This window comes from Salvelinus alpinus, chromosome 28 (genome assembly GCF_045679555.1).
Source record: "Salvelinus alpinus chromosome 28, SLU_Salpinus.1, whole genome shotgun sequence".
Lineage (NCBI taxonomy): Eukaryota > Metazoa > Chordata > Actinopteri > Salmoniformes > Salmonidae > Salvelinus > Salvelinus alpinus.
This window is the reverse complement of record NC_092113.1, coordinates 5,537,591-5,557,839: the sequence shown is the minus strand read 5'-3', so window position 1 is coordinate 5,557,839 and position 20,249 is coordinate 5,537,591. Positions and strand designations below refer to the sequence as shown.

Sequence of the window (20,249 nt, the reverse complement as noted above, 5' to 3'; positions counted from 1 at the left end):
ATTATCTGTGGGGTTTAGTTAGTGGGTAGATAACATTACAAAATAATTAGTATATTGTTTGGAATGATTTTACTCTATTTTCTTCGAACAGGAAATCCAGATGGCCTCCAGTCTTTAAAATGTTCCTTAAGGTATCTAGTATTAGTGTACCAGGTTTGATACTTTTATCATAAAGTGGAACAAACTCAGTATATTTGGTTCTTATTTCCTGAACCTACCAACAGATATCATTAGAGGCACAGAGAAAGTAGCTTAGTCAAAGATATAGTACAGAATGGTTTTTATACTGAACAAAAATATAAACGCAACATGTAAAGTGTTGCTACCATGTTTCTCATCCCAGAAATTATCAATATGCACAAAAAGCTTATTTCTCTCAAATGTTGTGCACAAATTTGTTTACACCACTCCTTTGCCAATATAATACATCCACCTGACAGGTGTGGCATATCAAGACGCTGATTAAACAACATAATCATTACACAGGTGCACCTTGTGCTGGGGACAATAAAAGGCCACTCTAAAATATGCAGTTTTGTCACAACACAATGCCACAGATGGCATGCTGACTGCAGGAATGTCCACCAGAGCTGTTGCCAGAGAATTTAATGTTAATTTCTCTACCATAAGCTGCCTCCAACATTGTTTTAGATAATTTGGTAGTATGTCCAATCGACCTCACAACCGCAGACCACGTGTAACCATGCCAGCCTAGGACCTCTCCATCCGGCTTCTTCACCTGCAGGATCGTCTGAGAGCAGCCACCCGGACAGCTGTTGAAACAAAGACTTTCTGCAGAAACTGTCTCAGGGAAGCTCATCTGCGTGCTTGTCGTCCTCACCAGGGTCTTGACCGGACTGCAGTTTCAACTGTACCGGGATGGCAGACAGTGTGTATGGCGTGGTGTGGGCAAGCGGTTTGCTAATGTCAACATTGTCAACAGAGTGCCCCATGGTGGCGGTGTGGTTATGGTATGGGCAGGCATAAGCTACAGACAATGAACACAACGACAGTTTTCCGATGGCAATTTGAATGCACAGAGATACTTTGACGAGATCCTGATTGTCGTGCCATTCGTCCACTGCTATCACTTCATGTTTCAGCATCGTAATGCACGGCCCCATGTTGTAAGGATCTGTACACAATTCCTGGAGGCTGAAAATGTCCCAGTTCTTCAATGGCATGCATACTCACCAGACATGTCACCCATTGAGCATGTTTGGGATGCTCTGGACCGACTGCGTGTTCCCATCAATATCCAGCAACTTCGCACATTGAAGAGGAGTGGGACAACATTCACAGGATTTATTTAAATAGACTTTTTTCCTTATATGAACTGGAACTCAGTAAAATCTTTGAAATTGTTGCATGTTGGGTTTATATTTTTGTTCAGCGTAGTATATCTGGCTCAGTCCTCGTCCTTTCAATTGTTGTATCCCACAACCATTCCACAAAATATCTGTAGCCATAAACAATATTCATATACACTTTTACAATAATTACTCACAATCATAATTAATTGTGACATATTCCATGATGCTTAGTTATATTAGCACAGGTTTTCTTTATTTCAATATCAACATATGGGCAAAGACTAATCCATACACAGCCATCATCACTAACACATAGACAATACAAAATAAATATACACCAACATCTCCATTCACTTTGTTCTTCATTATCAAATAAATATTAAATACGTACACATTTCTCCCAGTTCATTGCAAGGTGTCTCAAAATACTTTATGGAATAAAATAAATAATATAAACAAAAGAAAAATCTTTAAAAAATTATCAAAACTTGTCGGTTATAAAATATTTGCACTTAAAAAAGATCCCAGTATTTCAAATAAATAATAAGATATATAAAACAATTTATAGTTGATATTTTAAAATATTTCCTATTTTTCAACAATGCAGAGGAAAACTCCTCTCAATCGCTGTTTAAAAATGTCTTCAGTATCATTTTGTTTTGTAAAAATAAATAAATAGGTCAATAAATAAATGCTGAATAAATAAGCTAAATTAACACAACATGAATAAATAATACATTAAACAGACATTTTTAAGACTCAAATTCATACACAACAATAGTAATGAAACTAAAAACTATCCCCTGGAAGTGCAACATCTACGCTCATAAATACTATCAACATTACTCAATGGGGTTGGAATACATGTACACTATTTAGGAGAATATTGTATGATGGGGTATTGGAGCCAGTATACTGCATTCTTAGTCCATTCTGAACCATTAAAGTGGCTTTTTTATTATACCCCTCAAAACGTTCCAAAACACCCACACCAACACAGTTTTACTCCAATGCACTCAAGAACACTCAAGACATAATTGAAACTTCCGTACTCATCCATACACAAGTGTGTCCATTGATCCTGATAACCTTCATGCAAACGGGGAGGGGGAGCAATGTGAAATGGACACATTTTCTCCAAAACAAATTACAAGAAAAATCTGGTCTACAGTATATTCCAAAAGCAATGTATTTATTTATAGTTGTTGGGTTTTGTATACCCACACACCATGTCACCCTGCTCTCTTTCCTCTTTTCCCTCTCTCTTTCATATGTTCCATTTAGCCTCTTCATCTCCCTTTGAGAGACTATACTTCGATACCTTTTACTGCTTGGTTGATTGACTCCAACAGAGCGCGGTTTTCCGGGTTTTGGTAGCAATCTTTATTGGAGAACATATGGGTCAAGGTGTCCACGTAGGTATCGAAGTTCTGCTCCGACATAGGTTCCTGCTGAAGTAAACACAAGTAACACATTAGATAAAGTGTGTGTAATTAGAAAATGCGCGTTTATGCATGTAGATGTGTAAAACTGAGGTTATGTCAACATTTTGTTTTTTGTGTATGTGCGTGCGTGCGTGCGTGCGTGCGTGCGTGCGTGCGTGCGCATGCTCTGAGTGATCCATCCCTATGTGTAACTCACAATGTGTGGCAGCCGGATGTTGGACAAGCTGCGGATCAGAGCTTGGCTCAGGCCAGACAGCTCCATGTACATGGCATCGTTTCTCTCCTCGATCTGCTTGTTCTCTTCCTCCATACTCTTCAGGTTATTCTCCATGGATGAGATCTGGAGCAGAGAACCACACACCAATCAACCATGTTTCTTCAGTTAGCCACAAACAAGTCAATAACAGCTTATCAGTCCACCACAAACTCTCTATACAATATTTTTTTATATTTCTAATCGAATTAGGAACGTCAAGACAGTATTTAGTGGTTATTGTTAAGAAGTGGCAGACTAACCTGTGTGTGCAGGTTCATCATGTCATCCTCCATCTCTGAATTGGACTCGGTGAGTTCCCTGATCTCATTGTTCAGTTGCTTGATATCTTCATCATTATCCAGAACTGAATAATTAATAGCAAACCAGTTAGAAACAATAAAACAACTAGCAACAGTCAAACATAATTGAAGATCATCCAGTTTTACTCGACAAGACTTGACCCACTTTTCATGTTGGGACAAATCCTAACTTCCACTTACAGTGGGGAGAACAAGTATTTGATACACTGCCGATTTTGAAGGTTTTCCTACTTACAAAGCATGTAGAGGTCTGTAATTTTTATCATAGGTACACTTCAACTGTGAGAGACGGAATCTAAAACAAAAATCCCAAAAATCACATTGTATGATTTTTAAGTAATTAATTTGCATTTTATTGCATGACATAAGTATTTGATCACCTACCAACCAGTAAGAATTCCGGCTCTCACAGACCTGTTAGTTTTTCTTTAAGAAGCCCTCCTGTTCTCCACTCATTACCTGTATTAACTGCACCTGTTTGAACTTGTTACCTGTATAAAAGACACCTGTACACACACTCAATCAAACAGACTCCAATCTCTCTACAATGGCCAAGACCAGAGAGCTGTGTAAGGACATCAGGGATAAAATTGTAGACCTGCACAAGGCTGGGATGGGCTACAGGACAATAGGCAAGCAGCTTGGTGAGAAGGCAACAACTGTTGGCGCAATTATTAGAAAATGGAAGAAGTTGAAGATGACGGTCAACCACCCTCGGTCTGGGGCTCCATGCAAGATCTCACCTCGTGGGGCATCAATGATCATGAGAAAGGTGAGGGATCAGCCCATAACTACACGGCAGGACCTGGTCAATGACCTGAAGAGAGCTGGGACCACAGTCTCAAAGAAAACCATTAGTAACACACTACACCGTCATGGATTGAAATCCTGCAGCGCATGCAAGGTCCCCCTGCTCAAGCCAGCGCATTTCCAGGCCCGTCTGAAGTTTGCCAATGACCATCTGGATGATCCAGAGGAGGAATGGGAGAAGGTCATGTGGTCTGATGAGACAAAAATAGAGCTTTTTGGTCTAAACTCCACTCGCCGTGTTTGGAGGAAGAAGAAGGTTGAGTACAACCCCAAGAACACCCTCCCAACCATGAAGCATGGAGGTGGAAACATCATTCTTTGGGAATGCTTTTCTGCAAAGGGGACAGGACGACTGCACCATATTGAGGGGAGGATGGATGGGGCCATGTATCGCGAGATCTTGGCCAAAAACCTCCTTCCCTCAGTAAGAGCATTGAAGATGGGTCGTGGCTGGATCTTCCAGCATGACAACGACCCGAAACACACAGCCAGGGCAACTAAGGAGTGGCTCCGTAAGAAGCATCTCAAGGTCCTGGAGTGGCCTAGCCAGTCTCCAGACCTGAACCCAATAGAAAATCTTTGGAGGGAGCTGAAAGTCCGTATTGCCCAGCGACAGCCCCGAAACCTGAAGGATCTGGAGAAGGTCTGTATGGAGGAGTGGGCCAAAATCCCTGCTGCAGTGTGTGCAAACCTGGTCAATAACTACAGGAAACGTATGATCTTTGTAATTGCAAACAAAGGTTTCTGTACCAAATATTAAGTTCTGCTTTTCTGATGTATCAAATACTTATGTCATGCAATAAAATGCAAATTAATTACTTAAAAATCATACAATGTGATTTTCTGGATTTTTGTTTTAGATTCCGTCTCTCACAGTTGAAGTGTACCTATGATAAAAAATTACAGACCTCTACATGCTTTGTAAGTTGGAAAACCTGCAAAATCGGCAGTGTATCAAATACTTCTTCTCCCCACTGTAAGTGGAATTTTCACTTAGTCTCCAATTGACATCAATGGAAATTTGACTTAAATGGAAATTAGGATTTGTGCCGTTATGCAGAAACTGTCAGATAAATTATTATTATTGAAAACACTACATATAATGTATACCGGAGTAAAATCGAATGTGTATGTGTGTACACAACATGACCAAAAGTATGTGGTGCTCGTCGAACATCTCATTCCAAAAGCATGGGCATTAATATGGAGTTGGTCCCCCTTTGCTGCTATAACAGCCTCCACTCTTCTGGGAAGGCTTTCCACTAGATCTTGGAACATTGCTGTGGGGACTTGCTTCCATTCAGCCACAAGAGCATTAGTGGCACTGATGTTGGGAGATTAGGCCTGGCTCGCAGTCGGAGTTCCAATTCATCCCAAAGGTGTTCGATGGAGTTGAGGTCAGGATCTGCAGGCCAGTCAAGTTCTTCCACACCGATCTCGACAAACCATTTCTGAATTGACCTTGCTTTGTGCACGGGGACATTGTCATGCTGAAACAGGAAAGGGCCTTCCCCAAACTGTTGCCAAAAAGTTGGAAGCACAGAATTGTTTGAATGTTATTGTTTGCTGTAGCGTTAAGATTTCCTTTCACTGGACCTAAGGGGACTAGCCCGAACCATGAAAAACAGCCCCAGACTATTATTCCTCCTCCACAAAACTTTACAGTTGGCACTATGCATTGGGGCAGGTAGCGTTCTCCTGGCATCCGCCAAACCCAGATTCGTCCATCGGACTGCCAGATGGTGAAGCGTGATACATCACTTCAGAGAACGTGTTTCCACTGCTCCAGAGTCCAATGGCAGCGATCTTTACACCACTCCACCGACGCTTGTCATTGCGCATGGTGATCTTTGTTCTTGTGTGTGGCTGCTCGGCCATGGAAACCCATTTCATGAAGCCCCCGACGAACAGTTCTTATGCTGACGTTGCTTCCAGAGGCAGTTTGGAACTCGGTAGTGAGTGTTGCAACAGAGGACAGACGATTTTTACGCACTTCAGCACTCGGCGATCCCGTTCTGTGAACTTGTGTTGCCTACCACTTCACAGCTGAGCAATTGTTGCTCCTAGACGTTTCCACTTCACAATAACGCACTTACACTTCACCGTTGCAGTGTAAGTGCTTAAGAAGGAAAGAAATTCCACAAATGTACTTTTAACAAGGCACACCTGTTAATTTAAATGCATTCCAGGTGACTACCTCCATGAAGCTGGTTGAGAGAATGCCAAGAGTGTGCAAAACTGTCATCAAAGCAAAGGATGGCTACTTTGAAAAATTTCAAATATAAAATACGTTTTGATTTGTTTAACACTTGCGTTTTTGTGAAGTGGCAAGTCAGTTAAGAACAAATTCTTATTTACAATGATGGCCTAGGAACAGTGGGTTAACTGCCTTGTTCAGGGGCAGAACGACAGATTTTTACCTTGTCAGCTTTGTGGTTCGATCCACCAACCTTTCGGTTACTGGCCCAACGCTCTAACCACTAGGCTATCTGCCATCCCCTGAATGAGCAGGTGTCCAAACTTTTGACTGGTACGGTGTGTATATATATATATATATATATATATATATATATATATATACACACACACACACACACACACACACACACACACACACACACACACACACACACACACACACACACACACACACACACACACACACACACACACACACACACACACACACACACACACACACACACAGCATTCACCTGACAAAGACAAAAAACAATTAATCCTAGTAAAAATTCCCTGTCTTAGGTCAGTTAGGATCACCACTTTATTTTAAGAATGTGAAATGTCAGAATAATAGTAGAGAAAATGATTTATTTCAGCTTTTATTTCTTTAATCACATTCCCAGTGGGTCAGAAGTTTACATACACCCAATTAGTATTTGGTAGCATTGCCTTTAAATTGTTTAACTTGGGTCAAACATTTCAGGTAGCCTTCCACAAGCTTCCCACAATAAGTTGGGTGAATTTTGGCCCATTCCTCCTGATAGAGCTGGTGTAACTGAGTCAGGTCTGTAGGCCTCCTTGCTCGCACACGCTTTTTCAGTTCTGCCCACAAACTATAGGATTGAGGTCAGGGCTTTGTGATGGCCACTCCCATACCTTGACTTTGTTGTCCTTAAGCCATTTTGCCACAACTTTGGAAGTATGCTTGGGGTCATTGTCCATTTGGAAGACCCATTTGCGACCAAGCTTTAACTTCCTGACTGATGTCTTGAGATGTTGCTTCAATATATCCACATAATTTTTCTCCCTCATGATGCCATCTATTTTGTGAAGTGCAGCAGTCCCTCCTGCAGCAAAGTACCCCCACAACATGATGCTGCCACCCCCGTGCTTCACGGTTGGGATGGTGTTCTTCGGCTTGCAAGCCTCCCCCTTTTTCCTCCAAACATAACAAGTACGATCTTTGTCCTCATGTGCAGTTGCAAACCGTAGTCTGGCTTTTTTTATGGCGGTTTAGGAGCAGTGGCTTCTTCCTTGCTGAGTGGCCTTTCAGGTTATGTCGATATAGGACTCGTTTTACTGTGGATATAGATACTTTTGTACCTGTTTCCTCCAGCATCTTCACAAGGTCCTTTGCTGTTGTTCTGGGATTGATTTGCACTTTTCGCACCAAAGTACGTGTCTCCTTCCTGAGCGGTATGATGGCTGCGTGGTCCCACGGTGTTTATACTTGCGTACTATTGTTTGTACAGATGAACGTTTGGAAATTGCTCCCAAGGATGAACCAGACTTGGCTGATTTCTTTTGATTTTCCCATGATGTCAAGCAAAGAGGTACTGTGTTTGAAGGTAGGCCTTGAAATACATCCACAGGTACACTTCCAATTGACTCAAAAGATGTCAATTAGCCTATCAGAAGCTTCTAAAGCCATGACATCATTTTCTGGAATTTTCCAAGCTGTTTAAAGGCACAGTCAACTTAGTATATATAAACTTCCGATCCACTGGAATTGTGATACAGTGAGTTGTAAGTGAAATAATCTCTGTAAACAGTTGTTGGGAAAATGACTTGTGTCATGCACAAAGTAGATGTCCTAACCGACTTGCCAAAACTATAGTTTGTTAATTGGTTGAAAGACGAGTTTTAATGACTCCAACCTAAGTGTATGTAAACTTCAGACTTCAACTGTAAATATCTTTCTGTAATTATCTTTGTCAGGTACATGCTTTGTTAGGTGAATGCTATATATAAAAGTATTTATGTAGTATGTAAAATGTAATATGTAAGATGTATATTTAACTAAAAATCTGTATAAACAAAAAAAGCAATATTTGTCCTCCGAAGACGATGAGTTGATTTTTTTTTAATGTTTTTTTTTTACTGTCAGATGAAGCTTTTAACTTACCATCGCTGGCCCTGAACTTTGCTGTAATGTACTCGTCTCCAGGAAACCTGCTTCTCTTCTTATTAGCAGAGGCTCTGGGACAACCAGAGAGACTAGGAGCAACAGAAGAGAAAAAGAGAAATGAGGCTGGTGATGGAGCGCTGCTAGAATAGGGCCAATGTAACTAACTACTAGTTTGTTTATTTTATTTGAATATGCTATCAGTTCTCTTTCCACAATATGTTTTGCCATGCTTTAGAAACCTGTCAAGATGTCAAAATCGGCCTAGAGCGGTCCATCTGATCAAACCCGGGCAAGAAGGACCTTGGTCAGGGAGGTGACCAAGAACCCAGTGACCACTCTGACATAACTACAGAGTTCCTTGGCTGAGATGGGATAACCTGCCAGAAGGAAAACAGTCTCTACAGCACTTTACTAGTCTGGGCTTTATGGGAAAGTGGCCAAACGGAGAAAAATGCTCATGACCACATGCCTGGAGTTTGCAAAAAGACACGTGAAAGACTGAAAGCATAAGGAAAAAGATGATGTAATAGAACTCTTTGGCCTGAATGCAAAGCACTGCCTGGAAAAAAAACAGGCACAGCTCATCACCCGTCTAACACCATCCCTACTGTGAAGCATGGTGGTGACATCATGCTATGGGGATGCTTTTCAGTGGCAGGGAGTTGGATAGGAGCCGTGCTCTCACAGCGCTCGGGTACGCCATCGAAACTCCGCCCCTGTGCTTTCTTCTCGAAGAGGCTCAGCCCGGCGGAGCCTAACTATGATGTGGGGGACCGGGAGCTGTTGGCTGTGGTTAAAGCGTTGAAGGTGTGGAGACATTGGCTTGAGGGGGCTAAACACCATTTCCTCATCTGGACTGACCACCGCAACCTGGAGTACATACGGGCAGCGAGGAGACTGAATCCTCGTCAGGCAAGGTGGGACATGTTCTTTACCCGTTTTGTGTTTACCCTGTCCTACAGACCAGGTTCCCAGAATATGAAGGCAGACGCACTGTCCCGGCTGTATGACACAGAGGAGCGGCCCATGGATCAGACTCCCATACTCCCGGCCTCCTGCCTGGTAGCGCCGGTCATGTGGGAGCTGGACGCGGACATTGAGCAGGCGTTACGTACAGAGCCCGCTCCCCTCCAGTGTCCCGTCGGGCGTATGTACGTTCCGTCTGCTGTCCGTGACCAGTTGATCTATTGGGCCCACACGTCACCCTCCTCTGGTCATCCGGGGATCGGTCGGACAGTGCGCTGTCTGACTGGGAAGTACTGGTGGCCCACCTTGGCAAAGGACGTAAGGGTTTATGTTTCCTCCTGCTCGGTGTGTGCCCAGTGTAAGGCTTCGAGACACCTGCCCAGAGGTAAGCTACATCCCTTACCCTTTCCACAACGACCTTGGTCACACCTGTCGGTAGATTTTTTAACCGATCTTCCTCTTTCACAGGGAAACACTACGATCCTGGTCGTTGTGGATCGTTTCTCTAAGTCCTGTCGTCTCCTCCCTCTGCCCGGTCTTCCTACGGCCCTGTTTACTCACGTCTTCCGGCACTACGGGGTGCCTGAGGATATAGTGTCTGATCGGGGTCCCCAGTTCACATCGAGAGTCTGGAAGACATTCATGGAACGTCTGGGTGTCCCGAGAGTAACGGGCAGGCAGAGAGAGTCAACCAGGATGTGGGCAGGTTTCTGCTGCCAAAAGACCAGCGCGGAACATCATCGCAGTGAGGCCCCGGTGTTCGCACCGGGGGACCGGGTCTGGCTCTCGACCCGAAACCTGCCCCTCCACCTGCCCTGCCGGAAGCTGGGTCTGCGGTTTGTGGGGCCATTCAAAGTCCTGAGGAGGGTGAACGAGGTGTGTTACAGGTTACAGCTTCCCTCCGATTACCGTATTAACCCCTCGTTTCATGTGTCTCTCCTCAGGCCGGTGGTGGCTGGTCCGCTCCAGGAATCTGAGGTGCGAGAGGTTCCTCCGCCCCCTCTGGACATCGAGGGGGTCCCGGCGTTCCATCCTGGATTTGAGGCATCGGGCGGGGGGCCTTCAGTACCTCGTGGAGTGGGAGGGGTAGGAGAGGTGCTGGGTCCCGGTTGCGGATGTTTTGGACCCTGAACTGCTGCGGGACTTTCACCGTCGCCGGCCGGATTGCCCTGCGCCTCGCCCTCCGGGTCGTCCCCGAGGCTGGTGTCGGCGTGACGCAGGAGCCGCGCGTCAAGGGGGGGGTACTGTCATGACTTCCGCCGAAGTCGGATACTCTCCTTGTTCGGGCGGCGTTTGGCGATCGACGTCACCGGCTTTCTAGCCATCGCCGCTCCATTTTTTATATTTCCATTTGTTTTGTCTTGTTCCATACACACCTGGTTTTCATTCCCTAATCACACTGCATGTATTTAGTCCTCTGTTCCCCTCCATGTCTTTGTGTGAAATTGTATTTATGTTATGTGGGTATTGTTATGCGCCATACTTTTTGTCTATTGTTCCGTGTTTGGGCACATTTATGTACTTTTGTGCTTTCGTTGGACCGGAATAAAAAGTGCGCCTGTTCACTACACTCTGCTCTCCTGCACCTGACTTCGCCTCCAGTACACACCCTTAACAGTAAGAACACAAACAAAAACCTTTATTTGAATTTGATTGAGTGTAATACCTGCGGTGTGTGAGGAAGCTGCCATTGGCGTGTCCTGATCCGTCACAGCCGGGGGTGGGACAGGTGGGTCCCTCAGTCTTAAAGGCCTTCCAGGAGAAAGGAGAGCCGTTGAGGAGCCCCTCCTTCTGACGCCGCGCTGCCAGGGGGCACCCGTAGGCACTGCGGTGGGTGGCATACTTCCCACTGATGTGGCCCAGGCTGTCACAGCCGGGCACCGGGCATCTACTAATGGAGGTGGGGAAGCCAGGGTCGACAGTGAAGGAAAGGAGAGCGAGAGAGAGAGAGGAAAGCAATCAGTATTTCATTTGAGAGCTAGAGGGCCGAATAAAGGGCAATCCATTGTGTGGATCGTGAAGAAAAGAAAACAAATGGTTTGTTGTGGACCAACCTTAAAAGCTCAGAGTCTTCCTTGTCGTCCTTGGTGGGTGTTGTCTTGACAGCACCTTTCTTTGCACGAGGGCATCCAGACAAACTGACAGAGACATAGAGAGAAAAATAAGGATTCAAATACAGTCATTTTTAGACTATCTTGCAGTAGGATTGTCTAGGATGAAATAAAAATAGAAACAAAAGCAATAAACTATCTGTGTGTACCTTCTATGGGAGGCGTAGTTTCCAGTGATGTGACCTGATCCATCGCATCCAGGGGTCGGACACCTGGGGGTCAACCAGACAGAGGTCAGCACAAGTCATGTGAGCATAGCATAGCAAATGTAAAGAACATATGAAAGCGTTACTCATAAAAGTAGCTAACACTCTTTCTCTATAGGATAGCAATTTGTTTGATATAGGAGATCGCAGCAGAGGAAGACACATCCCTGCACATTGTGGTGACAATACAAAGATCAGCAGGGTTCAGTCATGTCAGTATAAAGTAGGGTTAGAACAGGGATAGGGATCTCTGGTCCAGGAGGGCCACAGTGTGTGCAGACTTTTATTTCAGCCCAGCACTAACACACCTAATTCAAATCCTTGACTAACCATGATCTTCAAGTCAGACAACAGTTAGGTTTGTAGATGTGTTGGAGCTGAACTGGAACCAATACCTGCACACACATGCAACACTCCATGAGCAGAGTTACCCCTGGGTTGGAAGGAAGGAAGGAAGGAAGGACGGAAGGGGGAATACAAGCACAGACATACTTAAGTTCAGCAGAGTGGGCTGCCATGAGGGTCCGAAGAGACTTATCAGCAAGAGGACAGCCTGACAGACTGGAAGATACGGAAAATATAGAGAGAGAGAGAGGGAAGGAGAGCGATGGAGAGGATATTGTGAAGTCATTTAATAAGGGGCAGAACAAAGGAAAGGGCTCGATCCCAATCATAACAATGAATATTGTTTACAGGATTCATCGTAGCACAGGATAAGAGAGCAATAGAGTATAGTCATTATTGAAAGTTCTGGATTTGTAATGCAGATGTGTAGATTAGTTGACATTCAGAATCAGTGCCTGGAAAACACTATAAATGCAGTTGTATGTCGTTGTAAGACGGAAAATGTGAAACAGCGCTACCGACTGCATTGGTTGAAATGCAGGGGAGTGGGGCTGTGTCATACCTCCGATGTGAAGCGTAGTTTCCAGTGATGTGCCCACTGCCATCACAACCTGGGGTGGGACATCTGGAGATAATTGGAAATTAATTAATTAATTGAAAACATAGTGAGGGTGGATGGCAGTACTACTTTGAACTATGTCCTTTATAATAGTTATGTGTCAGCCTTGAGATTAGAGTTCTCCATAGATAGAAATTTTAAGATTAAAATTGGGATGCTTTTTCTCTTATAATGTTGTTATGAATGCTGGATTGAAGTTATTTTAGAGCAGACTTACAGTAGAACCTCTTTCTTGCAGTCTTTGGGCGAGAACTGGACCTTGAAGCTGGACGTGGTGACCTCGCCTGGGTACTTCCTGTCCTCCATGCTCTCCTGAGCGATGTCATCATCCTCTGCATCAGAGGAGGTGTAGGAGTGGGCCACAAAGTCCACCTGGGGGAAGGTCAAACAAACACAGGTAAGGATGGAGAGAGATTATAGTTTATCATTTCATCCATCCCTGATTCATTACCAGGATGTTCCATTGAGACAAAAAGGCAATTTTACAAAGATTGCAGCTCCAGCATAAAAGAATCATGCAATCAGAACATAGTCACACAAGTCTCGCCTCACCATATTTCCAATTCTTGTTCATCACTGGAAGCTGGGGCTAGAACACACACCACCCACTGGGCACATCACATAATTTGAACGTGGAGAATTAGGTAATAGTTGGTAGATATGTTGATCAATGAGATTCCAACATATTTTCACCCACTCAAAAAGACAGCCACAAGTTTGTTGAATTCCCAATGTGTTATCACTATGCTTTCAACCATCTAAAAGCACACCAAAGTTCAAATGGGAATACAATGTCAGATATTTTGTTTATTTAAACAACAACAATCTGTTACCACTGTGCATCATCTAATAGCACAACTAAATGACCTGGATTGTAGTTAGTTGAGATTACATTAAAGTACATGGTGCAAGTGATCAATGCCTTTTGAAATTCTGTGCAGATTATTATAGCAATTGTGAAGATTTCCACAGACCTGCAACCCTGAACATGCACACTTTCTATGTTTACATAGGAAGTAATTTATTGTTACAGTAAGCTGAAAATGTGGCTATGGATGTTACACATTTTAAGGTTGAATAAATACTGTTACATTAGTTTGTAAGATAGTAAATAGCCTAATGGGCTGTCTTACAAAAGTAATATTGAATTGTGTTTGGTTGACAACGCACCCAAATATCAACTTTTGAAGCAGATGTATCTTCTGCTTGGATACAGTGCATTCAGAAAGTATTCAGACCCCTTGACTTTTTCCACATTATAGCCTTATTCTAAAATGGATTAAATATGTTTTTCCCCCTCATCAATCTACACACAATACCCCATAATGACAAAGCAATAACAGGTTTTTAGAAATGTTTGCAAATGTCTTAAAAATACAAATCATAAATACGTTTTTCACATAAGTATTCAGACCCTTTGCTATGAGACTCGAAATTGAGCTCAGGTGCATCCTATTTCCATTGATCATCCTTGAGATGTATCTACAACTTGATTGTGGTCTACCTGTGGTAAATTCAATTGATTGGACATGATTTGGAAAGGCACACAACTGTCTATATAAGGGCCCACAGTTGACAGTGCATATCAGATTAACAACCAAGCCATGAGGTCGAAGGAATTGTCCATAGAGCTCCGTGACAGGATTGTGCCAAGGCACAGATCTGGGGAAGAGTACCAAAACATTTCTGCAGCATTGAAGGTCCCCCAAGAACACAGTGGCCTCCATCATTCTTAAATGGAAGAAGTTTGGAACCACCAAGACTCTTCCTAGAGCTGGCCACCCGGCCAAACTGAGCAATCGGGGGAGAAGGAGCTTGGTCAGGGAGGTGACCAAGAACCCAATGGTCACTCTGACAGAGCTCCAGAGTTCCTCTGTGAAGATGTGAGAACCTTCCAGGACAACCATCTCTGATTGGTGGTGGAAAACCACCACCAATCAGGCCTTTATGGTAGAGTGACCAGACGGAAGCCACTCCTCAGTAAAAAGCATAGGATAGCCCGCTTGGAGTTTGCCAAAAGGCACCTAAAGGACTCTCAGACCATGAGAAACAAGATTCTCTGATCTGATGAAACCAAGATTGGCCTGAATGCCAAACGTCACGCCTGGAGGAAACCTGGAATCATCCCTACAGTGAAGCATGGTGGAGGCAGCATCATGCTGTGGGGATGTTTTTCAGCGGCAGGGACTGGGAGACTAGTCAGGATCAAGGGAAAGATGAATGGAGCAAAGTACAGAGAGATCCTTAATGAAAATCAGCTCCAGAGCGTCAGGACCTCAGACTGGGGCGACGGTTCACCTTCCAACAGGACAACGACCCTAAGCATACAGCCAAGACTACGCAGGAGTGGCTTCGGGACAAGTCTCTGAATGTCCTTGAGTGGCCCAGCCAGAGCCCGGACTTGAACCCGATCGAACATCTCTAGAGAGACCTGAAAATAGCAGTGCAGCGACGCTCCCCATCCAACCTGACAGAGCTTGAAAGGATCAGCAGAGAAGAATGGAAGAAACTCCCCAAATACAGGGGTGCAAAGCTTGTAGCGTCATTCCCAAGAAGACTCAAGGTTGTAATCGCTGCCAAAGGTGCTTCAACACAGTACTGAGTAAAGGGTCTGATGCTCTTTAATTATTTGTTACTTTTATTTCTTATTTTTCTTTAGGTATTTTTCTTAAAACTGCATTGTTGGTTCAGGGCTTGTAAGTAAGCATTTCACTGTAAGGTTGTATTTGTATTTGGCGCATGTGTCAAATAAAATTTGGTTTTGATTTGGATTACTTATGTAAATGTGATATTTCATAAAAATAAAAAACAATTGCACAAATTATTTTTTTTACCTGTTTTTGCTTTGTCATTATGGTTATTGTGTGTAGATTGATGAGGGAAAAAAGATTTAATACATTTTAAAATAAGGCTGTAAAGTAACAAAAGGTGGAAAAGGTCTGAATATTTTCCGAATCCATCTGTGCCACTGAGTCTGGCTTAATTCCAGTTTGTCTATATATTAATAATTTACATGTTGGATTCAGGTCTCCATTTCAACCAGAAATCTAAGTTAAAGAATAGGACTAAAACAAATCAAACTTTAAATGCAGTTTGATTTGATTCAATCAAATTCTTTAACTTTTGTTTTTGGTTGAGAAGGAGACGTGAATACAACATATTTATTATCAACTTGTAGATTCCATTTGAAATTAACCAAACTCTAGGCCTATATGTAGTTGTTGATTACTTCACAAATACTATACAGGCCTAAATAGCATCATTGATGATGTATGATTGATAAAGTATGGTTACACTTTATTTGCTGTTGAACCTACCCTATGGAATGACTTCGATAATCATTCTCACGATAGCACAACACAATAGCAACAATTATTCTCATGATAGCACATTGGTACTAGTCGGTGACAAAATCTAAGCTAAGCAGGGTTGGGCTTTGTTAAAATCCTGGATGGGAGACTGAAAGGATGGCTGTAGATGGATCAACTCTCCAGCAGGAGGTGCTGCCCAGCCTATAGGTTTTTCTTATAGTGCATATTACCTTGAAGATCTGACGTTCTTTCAAAGGTACAACTTCAACATATTTAATACAAGGTTTGTCTATGTTGAAAATTGGTTACCATGATGACATAATCCTGTGGTTTAAAATGTTTTCCTCAAAAGCAGCATACCACCCTGCATCCTGATGCTGGCTTTCCTCTGAAGCTAAGCAGGGTTGGTCCTGGTCAGTCCCTGGATGGGAGACCAGATGCTGCTGGAAGTGGTGTTGGAGGGCCAGTAGGAGGTACTCTTTCTTCTGGTCTAAATAAAATATCCCTTTCCCCCAGGGCAGTGATTGGGGACATTGCCCTGTGTAGGGTGCTGTCTTTTGGATGGGAAGTTAAACGCGTGTCCTCTCTGTGTTCACAAAAGATCCCACGGTACTTATCGTAAGAGTAGGGGTGTTAACCCCGGTGTACTGGCTAAATTCCCAATCTGGCCCTCATACCATCATGGCCGTCTAATCATCCCCAGCTTCCAAATGACTCATTCATCCACCTTCCTCTCCCCTGTAACTATTCCCCAGGTCGTTGCTGTAAATGTGAACGTGTTCTCAGTCAACTTACCTTGTAAAATAAGGGTAAAAAAAAAAGGTTGATAGCTTTTTTCAAATCCAATGTATTTTCCACATCACAATACGTTGACAGATTACGTTGAAACAACGTTGATTTAACCAGTTTGTGCCCAGTGGGTAACCTCTCTCAAGACTATAACATTATTATAATTCCAATGGTTTGGTGTTATTTGCAGACTTGGCGTTATGCGGTTACCTCATCTTGCTCCTCCTCCTCTTTGGGACAGTTGGGCTTGGTGAAGTCCAGAGGCCCTTCCCACTCCTCCTGCAGGTGGGCCTGGGACAAGGGAACACCTCCCGGGTGCTGCGAGGAAGAGGAGGAGGATAAAGATGGGTCTGGTGATTGCATCCCTTCCCTCTTGATGGGCTTCTTCATGCTCAGGTCCAGTGTCCCATTCTCATCCACTTCAATATCAATTTCCTGAAGGTACAAGGACTATGTTAGCATGTGTGTGAGTGTGCGTGTGTGTGTGTACCAGTGGAGACTGCTGAGGGGAGGACCGCTCATAATAATGTCTGGACTGGAGTAAATGGAATGGCATCAAACACATGGAATCCATGATATCCATGATCAAACACATGGAATCCATGTGTTTGATGCATTTGATACCATTCCACTGATTCCACCCCAGCCATTACCATGAGCCTATCCTCCCCAATTAAGGTACCACCAACCTCCTCTAGTGTGTACAGATGTAGGATCCTAATCTGATCACTATTTTGTTAATGAGACTTTTTCTGGGCTTCTCGCAGAAGCTCAGTAAAATTCCTGCAGATGAGCTTCTGATTTACATAAATTCACACAAAAGAAACACTAATACATGGTTATATTAACAGTATTGAACTTTTCATGTAGCCTACTTTTGGCCAGCTAAGAGCCTAACCACAGATCAAGCAACATTATGGACTAAACGTTCAAATCCTGTTGCTGCAGGATAATTCTGCTGTGACAATATAGGTCAAATTTAGATCCTACACCTGTATATTTATGTACATTGATGACAAAAGTTAGAAGTACTCAAGATCAGGTTGATTCGCCAGAAAGTGCATGGTCAAGTAATGCAGTGTGTCTAATAAATATTTTCAAGAGGGAAAGACTTTGTAAAGTCAACTACCAACACCAAAAGGATAGGATGGCTGGGTAGCAAAGAGGCCTACCTTGCCAGCTGCGTCCTGCTGTTTGGTGCTAAGGTTCTCTGGCCTTTCCCAGCAGCGCGTGGACAGGTTCAGGATGGCAGTGGCAGCCATGTGAGCAGCCTCAGCATCATGGGAGTAATCGTAGCCGCTGGAGGATGAGGAGGAGCTGCTCTTTGCATATCCTCCTGACAAGCTATGGCTCGGGGACGAGGCCTTAGGGAATGGTTTAGCTGTGGAGGAGAGAGAGGGTGGGAGTCCAAATGAGAATTCATCCTCCCAGTTGAACATGCACCAAGCTACCATTACAGTTCTCCCTATAACCAACCAATTTCTCTCATGAGCACTGACGTAACAAATGAAAGTTATATTTTGGTAGTTAAGGAATGGTTTCCAACAGAAATTCAACAAATGCCAAGATCATCTTTTTTTATATAGGGGATAGATCACCTATGAAATTAGCAGATAGAATTGGAGTCTCTATCAAATAACATTACTTGCATAATATCTAATCCCCTGGTTGTTGGACTTGGTGGAAAACAATTCTGTATATACAGTGCCTTCGGAAAGTATTCAGACCCCTTGAATTTTTCCACATTTTGTTAAATTACAGCCTTATTCTAAAATTGATTAGAACATTTTTTTCCTCAGCAATCTACACATAATACCCCATGACAAAGCAAAAACAGGTTTTAATTTTTTTTTGCTAATTTTTTTTTTTTTTTAAATAACAGAAATACCTTATTTACATAAGTATTGAGACCCTTTGCTATGAGACTCAGGTGCATCCTGTTTCCATTGGTTTCCATTGATCATCCTTGAGATGTTTCTACAACTTGATTGGAGTCCAGCTGTGGTAAATTCAATTGATTGGACATGATTTGGAAAGGCATATACATGTCTATATAAGGACCCACAGTTGACAGTGCATGTCAGAGCAAAAACCAAGCCATGGGGTTGAAGAATTTGTCCGTAGAGCTCCGTGACAGGATTGTGTCGAGGAACAGATCTGGGGAAGGGTACCAAAAAATGTCTGCAGCATTGAAGGTCCCCAAGAACACAGTGGCCTCCATCATTCTTAAATGGAAGAAGTTTGGAACCAGCAAGACTCTTCCTAGAGCTGAGCAATCAGGGGAGAAGGGCCTTGTTCAGGGAGGTGACCAAGAACCCAATGGTCACTCTGACAGAGCTCTAGAGTTCCTCTGTGGAGATGGGAGAACCTTCCAGTAGGACAACTATCTCTGCAGCCCTCCACCAATCAGGCCTTTATGGTAGAGTGGCCAGACGGAAGCCACTGCCTTTGCCAAAAGGCACCTAAAGACCCTCAGACCATGAGAAACAAAATTCTCTGATCTGATGAAACCAAGATTGAACTCTTTGGCCTGAATGCCAAGCGTCACGTCTGGAGGAAACCTGGCAACATCCCTACGGTGAAGCATGGTGGTGGCAGCATCATGCTGTGGGGATGTTTGCAGCGGCAGGGACTGGGAGACTAGTCAGGATCGCGGCAAAGATGAACGGAGCAAAGTACAGAGAGATCCTTGATGAAAACCTGCTCCAGAGCGCTCAGGACCTCCGACTGGGGGCGAAGGTTCACCTTCCAACAGGACAACAACCCCTAAGCACACAGCTAAGACAACGCAGGAGTGGCTTCAGGACAAGCCTCTGAATGTCCTTGAGTGGCCACGCCAGAGCCCGGACTTGAACCCGAATGAACATCTCTGGAGAGACTGCTGTGCAGCAACACTTCCCATCTAACCTGACAGAGCATGAGAGGATCTGCAGAGAATGGGAGAAACTCCCCAAATACAGGTGTGCAAAGCTTGTTGCGTCATACTCAAGCAGAATTTAGGCTGTAATCGCTGCCATAGGTGCTTCAACAAAGTACTGAGTAAAGGGTCTGAATGATTATGTAAACTTAATATTTCCATTTTTAATTTTCTATAAAAATAAACATTTCTAAAAATCTGTTTTTGCTTTGTCGGTATGGGGTATTGTGTGTAGATTGATGAGGGGGGAAAAAACTATGTAATACATTTTAGAATAAAGCTGTAATGTACCAAAATGTGGAAAAAGTCAAGGGGTCTGAATACTTTCCGAAAATATTCATACACCTTGCTTTACAGCCTGAATTCAAAATGGATTAGATTGGTTTTTTTTTGTCACCCATCTACACACAATACCTCATAATGACAAAGTGAAAACCTGTATATAGACATTTTTGAAAATGTACATATAGTA

General features: G+C 43.4%; 1 protein-coding gene across 14 annotated transcripts in view; it reads right to left on the bottom strand.

Annotated features, from left to right (window-relative positions):
• Nucleotides 1-1,539: 1,539 nt before the first annotated feature.
• LOC139557010 (myelin transcription factor 1-like) overlaps nucleotides 1,540-20,249 on the bottom strand; it is a 41,146-nt gene continuing 22,436 nt past the window's right edge. For 10 of the 14 annotated variants that reach the window (XM_071371273.1, XM_071371274.1, XM_071371276.1 and 7 more), the window contains 12 exons: nucleotides 18,033-18,241; nucleotides 17,071-17,295; nucleotides 12,978-13,132; nucleotides 12,704-12,766; nucleotides 12,289-12,357; nucleotides 11,740-11,802; nucleotides 11,534-11,617; nucleotides 11,146-11,370; nucleotides 8,511-8,602; nucleotides 3,275-3,378; nucleotides 2,955-3,098; nucleotides 1,540-2,764 (listed from right to left, as the gene is read on the bottom strand). In XM_071371273.1, the coding sequence (XP_071227374.1) occupies nucleotides 2,621-2,764; nucleotides 2,955-3,098; nucleotides 3,275-3,378; nucleotides 8,511-8,602; nucleotides 11,146-11,370; nucleotides 11,534-11,617; nucleotides 11,740-11,802; nucleotides 12,289-12,357; nucleotides 12,704-12,766; nucleotides 12,978-13,132; nucleotides 17,071-17,295; nucleotides 18,033-18,241 (1,577 nt within the window). In that variant the 3' untranslated portion in view covers nucleotides 1,540-2,620. The remainder of the gene's footprint in view (nucleotides 2,765-2,954; nucleotides 3,099-3,274; nucleotides 3,379-8,510; nucleotides 8,603-11,145; nucleotides 11,371-11,533; nucleotides 11,618-11,739; nucleotides 11,803-12,288; nucleotides 12,358-12,703; nucleotides 12,767-12,977; nucleotides 13,133-17,070; nucleotides 17,296-18,032; nucleotides 18,242-20,249) is intronic. The other 4 variants (XM_071371275.1, XM_071371280.1, XM_071371279.1 and 1 more) reach the window with 4 other exon arrangements.